The 5,350-nt window shown below is 44.2% G+C and overlaps 1 protein-coding gene across 2 annotated transcripts in view; it reads right to left on the reverse strand.

Annotated features, from left to right (window-relative positions):
- Positions 1-766, reverse strand: part of tmem8b (transmembrane protein 8B) — a 126,559-nt gene extending 125,793 nt beyond the window's left edge. For both annotated transcript variants that reach the window (XM_048527550.2, XM_048527549.2), the window contains exon 1: positions 468-766. In XM_048527550.2, the coding sequence (XP_048383507.1) occupies positions 468-546 (79 nt within the window). In that variant the 5' untranslated portion in view covers positions 547-766. The remainder of the gene's footprint in view (positions 1-467) is intronic.
- Positions 767-5,350: the final 4,584 nt, after the last annotated feature.

A 5,350-nucleotide genomic window follows, 5' to 3' on the forward strand; every position in this document is an offset into this window, starting at 1 on the left:
AGAAAGTGGAGAGTGTGAGAGGAGAGGAATAACGAATGTGAGAATTACTGGAGAGTAGGAGAGAGAGAGAGAGAGAGAGAGAGCGGGAAAAATACATGGAGCATAGGAAAGGAGAAACTACGAGAGAAAGGTAACGTAGGTGAGAGGGAACGGGAGAAGCGAGAATGTGTGGGTATGGATAGACTGAGCAGACAGAGGGTGGGTGACAGAATACACTGGACAAAGGAATGGTTGGCGGGGGGGGGGGGGGGGAAAGACATCGGACGGAACCAGGGAAGGAGTCCGCAGTGCATTTCATTGATTCGATGAAATATTTCTGAGCACAGACAAAGGGATGGAAATGATTAAATTCCCAAGCAGAAACCGCCAGGAGCTTGAATGAGGAAGGAGGGAGGAGGGAGTTTCAGCACCCGGAGGCAGTGGACAGCTCCCTGACCGGGGAGGCGGACAGAGCCTGAGCTACTCACCGCTCAGAGGGTGCAGGCAGCAGGCGAGGAGCAGCAGCAGCGGCGGCGGTGGAGCAGAGCCTCGGATCCCGGGTGACATCTCTCAGGAGCAGCAGCGGCCAGACCCGGCTCTGGAGGAGAAATCCCTACAAATGTCCCGAGGCAGACACACACACACACACACACACACACACACACGCGTACATACATACATGCGGACGGACACAAACAACAGTCAGAGACACTTCTCCCGGTGTCCAGCTCCTTCTATTTAGCATCTGCCATTCCGCAGCGCTCCCCGAATCTGCCCCAATGATACACTCGCTCTTCATGCCAGCGGCGCGACTATATAAGGGAGGGTTGCCTGGAACACTGCAAGGGCATTGGTGCACAGCACACGCCAGTCAGGGGAAAGGGCGGGCGCTTGACTGACTGGCCACCCGTTTCACAGACTGACGCTGTGTGGCAATGTGCCCGCCTCTGAGTCAGGAGACTTGGGGAGGGTTTCAAATCCTACCCCAGAGACTTTAAGTGTACAACCCAGGCTGAGAGAGACAGAGGCAGAGAACGCTGGAGAAACTCAGCCAGGCCTGCCGACATCTGCAGAGAGAGTTAACACTTTGAGTCAGATAGTGACTTCTTCCAGATCCCGTAAATCAGTGTGGGGGGAAATGCTGTTCCTGTCAAAGTCAGATCCAACAGGCTTCAGAAACGGTTCTGAGCAAGGGTCACCAGACCCGAAACGTTAACTCCGATTTTTTCCTTCTTCGCAGATGCGGCTTGACCTGCTGAGTTTTTTCCAACAACTTCTGCTTTTGTTTCAGAAACGGTGCCTTGGCTGGACTGTCTAAGCGAGCCCTCAACACTCTTTAATAAATTGCTTGCCCATACGGTTCATTCGGATCATAGTTTGAGGGCAGTAAGTTAGGAAGTGAAGAATCATCGCCCATGCAATTCCCTTCTTGGCCTCCCCCAAACCCATCTCTGCAGGTTCCTTCAGAAACACAGCCTGTGAGATCTCCGAGCTCCTCCAATTCCAGCCTCATGAGTATTCCTCAACCCTCCCCTCCTCCCAGCCCAGCTCCTCCCAATTGAGTGACTCAGCCTTTGCCACGGTGTGTCCAACTGCCTGTGCCCAGAGCTGTGCCTGGGGGTTTATGGGGGGTCTGAGGTGCATAAAACTTTGTGTACCCCAACCCTACAGCTCACACCATGACAAATCATACCTTACAGCCAAACAAGCGCACCCTCCCAAACCAAAAACCAAACAAAAGCTCATACAATGCCATTTTCAGCAACTGAAAGCAGCCCTCACCTCAGCTTCTGGTTCTTCCCAGGTGCTCATGGCCCAAGGGCTAAGACACCCACAGCACAGGACCCAGGGCAACCACCCTGATTCACCTGGCACAGGCTAGTGACAGTTCCTCCAAGGATCCCTCCCGAGAGTTTATTGAAACTTCACTTAGCTCTCCTCCTGTGAGACCTCCTTAAAACCTAACTCTGATCCAGTTTTTGGCCATCTGCCTTTGTATCACATTGTGTGGCAGAGTTTCAGATCTTTCTCTGGAATACTGATGCGAAGTGCCTTCGGATATTTTACAACATTTGCTGTACAAAAATACAAATTGCTGTTGTTCTTGTAAAGATTGGCTCAACTTGGCTTATTTTGGGACAAAATAAATACGTTGCCATTGCACAGGATTTTTTTCAAAATTTCTGAATATTCCAAATCATTTTGAAGCCATTGGCGTACTTACAAAGTTTTGTCAATGTTGAAATGTAGAAAATGTAACGGACAGCATGCATACAGCAAACTTACCCCAGCAGCTTTCAGATTGTCGGTTTTGACGATGTTTGTTGAGGGGTAAATTTTGATCAGGACAACAAAGAGAGTCACAGGGGAGATGCCAGTGCCAATGGTATGGATAATTAATCTAGAGCTAAGGATATGGATAAGTAATTCAGAGCCCCAGGATAACGTCCTGAGTTAACTTCACCCAGTGTTGGTGGAATTTAAATGGAATTCATAAATCTGAGATATAAAACTGTTCTCAGTGATGGTGACTATAGAAAGTATCTTTGATGGTTGTGAAATCCCATGTAATGTCATTCAGGAAACAAAATCAGCCATCCTTATCTGGCCTGGCCTTCATATGACTCCAGACCCACAGTGATGTTGAGGACTCCTAACTACCGTCTGAAGTGACCCTAGTGAGCCATTCAGTTCAAATGCTATCACAAATGGACAACAAATGCTAGCTTTCCAGCAAAGCCCACATTCCAGGAAAGATGAGGAAAACTGCCCTGCTTTTCTTTGAATAGTGCCATGAGATCTCTTACATCTCCTCTGAATGATGGTCATACTGACAGTGAGGCATTTTGCTCCATTATCCACTTTGGGAGCAAATAACAGGAATTAACTGGGGAACAGGGAGGTGCAATGAGATCTGGGTGCTGTTGTACACCAGTCACTAGAGTAAATACGCAGGCTTTTTCTTTTCATATTCGTTCACAGGATAAAGCTGTCATTGGCTAGACCAGCATTTATTACCCATCCCTGATTGAGGTCGAGAGTCAACTCCATTGTTGTGGATTTGGAGTCACATTTAGGCCAGACTAAGAAAGGATGGCAGATTTCTTCCCTAAAGAACATTAATGAACTAGATGTATTTTTCATGACATTTTATAATGGGATTATGGTCATCATTAAATTTGTAATTCCAGACATTTATTGAATTTGAATTTCACCATCTACCATGGCAAGATTTAAACCAGGTTCCACAGAGTGTTATCACAGTCTCTGGATCAAAAGGCCAGTAATAACACCTCTAGGTCATCATCTCCCTCTTGTGCACCAGGTGGTGAAGAAGACAAATGGTACATTGACCTTCAACGTGAGAGGATTCGAGTAGGGATGTGTTGCTGTAACTATACAGGCCCTTGGTGAAACTATACCTGGAATATTGTGTGCAATTTTGGTCTCCTTATCTGAGCAAAGGTATTCTGGCTATGGAGGGAGTGCAGTGAAAGTTTACCAAACTGATGGGATGGCAGGGCTGACGTATGAAGAGAGATTGGATTAGTTAGGATTTTAACTGATTTTCAGTGGATTTTAGAAGAATGAGCAGAGATTTGAAAGTAAGTAATAAACATTTAATATAAATGTACAGGATAAACACAGGAACAATGTTCCCAATGAGCAGGGAGTCCAGAACCAGTGGTCACAATTTAAGGATATGGGTTAGGCCATTTCGAGCTGAGGTGAAGAGAAATTTCATCAGTGGATTTGATTTGATTGATTTATGCTAGGTTATGCCGGCACCATCTTGAATCAGTACTCAGAGAACAATGAGCCTGTGGAATTCTCTGCCACAGATAGCAGCTGAAGCCAAAACATTGAACAGTTTCAAGAAGAAGCTGGATGTAGTTCTGAGGACTAAAGGGATCATAAAGCATGGGGAGAAAGTGGGAACACAGTACTGAGTTGGATAATCAACCTTGATCGTACTGAAACTTGCAAATAAGATTAAGATGGATGGCAAGAGCTTCTTTAAATAAATAACAAGGAAGTGAGAAGCCAGAATGAACATTGACTCCTTCAGAAAATGAAAAAATGGTAGGCAACCATGAAATGGTCGAGGAGTCGAATAAATACTTTGTATCAGTCTTCACAGTAAAAAACATTAATGGCATCCAAAATTACAATCTATTTGAAGGGGTAACAAAAGAACAGAAATAAACACAATAGCTAAGATTGCAGAAAAAATCGTAGAAAAATTAATGGGTCTAAAGGCCAGTAAGTCCCCTGGACCAGATGAACTTCATCCTTGGGTATTAAAATAATTAACTACAGAAGTGGTGATACAGTTCCTTAGATTTTGAAAAGTTCCCAGTGGATCAGAGAGCTGCCCAATGTGACACTTAAAAAGTGAAGGCAACAAAAGAAAAATGGGTGGCTACAGGCCACTTAGCTTAATATCTGTAAGTGAGAAAATGGGTCTATTACAAATGATGCGGTAGCAGAGCATTTATAAAAATATAACATGATCAAGCAGAATCAGAATAGCTTCATGAAGGGAAAATCATGCTTGACAAATTTACTCAAATTTGTTGAGGAGGTAATACACAGAATAGATAAAAGGGAAGCAGTAGATATCATATATTTGGATTTTCAGAAAGTGTTTAATGCGATGCCATACATTAGGCTACTTAATAAGATGAGTCCCTCAGTTGGAGGTGGTATTTGGATGATTGGTTAATTAATAGAAGACAACGTTGGAATAAAGGGTGGGCAGGATGCATTTTCAGGCTGGAAATATATAAATAGTGGAATACCACTGAGATTAGTGGTGGGGCAACAGTTGTTTCAAATATATATTCATGACTTGTATGAGGAAAGCCAATGCACAAATACCAAGTTTATGAATGATACAAATATAGGTGGGAAGGCAAATAGTGAGGATAATACAAAGAGTCTGCAGAGGGACAGGGACAGGTTAGGTGAGCAGGCAAAACCTTGGCAGATGGATGAGAATATGGGGAAATATGAGGTTGTGCAATTTGTCAGGAAGAATAGAAGAGCTGAATAGTAGTTAAATGGACAAAGGCTGCAGAAAGCTAAAAAAAAGGAGGCATTTGGGAATCCTTGTCCATGAATCACAAAAAGCTAGTTTCCAAGTTCAGCTCGTAACAGGGAAGGCAAAAGGAATATTAGCTTTTATTTCAGTGGAAATGGAGTACAATAGTCAGGAGGTTTGTTAAAACTACACAAGGCACTGATCAGACCACAGTTAGAATAATGTGAACAATTTTGTTCCCCTTATCTATGGAATGAAATATTGGCGTTGGAGGCAGTCTGGAAAGGTTCACCAGGCTGATGGCCAATATGGAGGAAATGTCTTATG

The sequence above is a fragment of the Stegostoma tigrinum genome, chromosome 3 (genome assembly GCF_030684315.1).
Source record: "Stegostoma tigrinum isolate sSteTig4 chromosome 3, sSteTig4.hap1, whole genome shotgun sequence".
Lineage (NCBI taxonomy): Eukaryota > Metazoa > Chordata > Chondrichthyes > Orectolobiformes > Stegostomatidae > Stegostoma > Stegostoma tigrinum.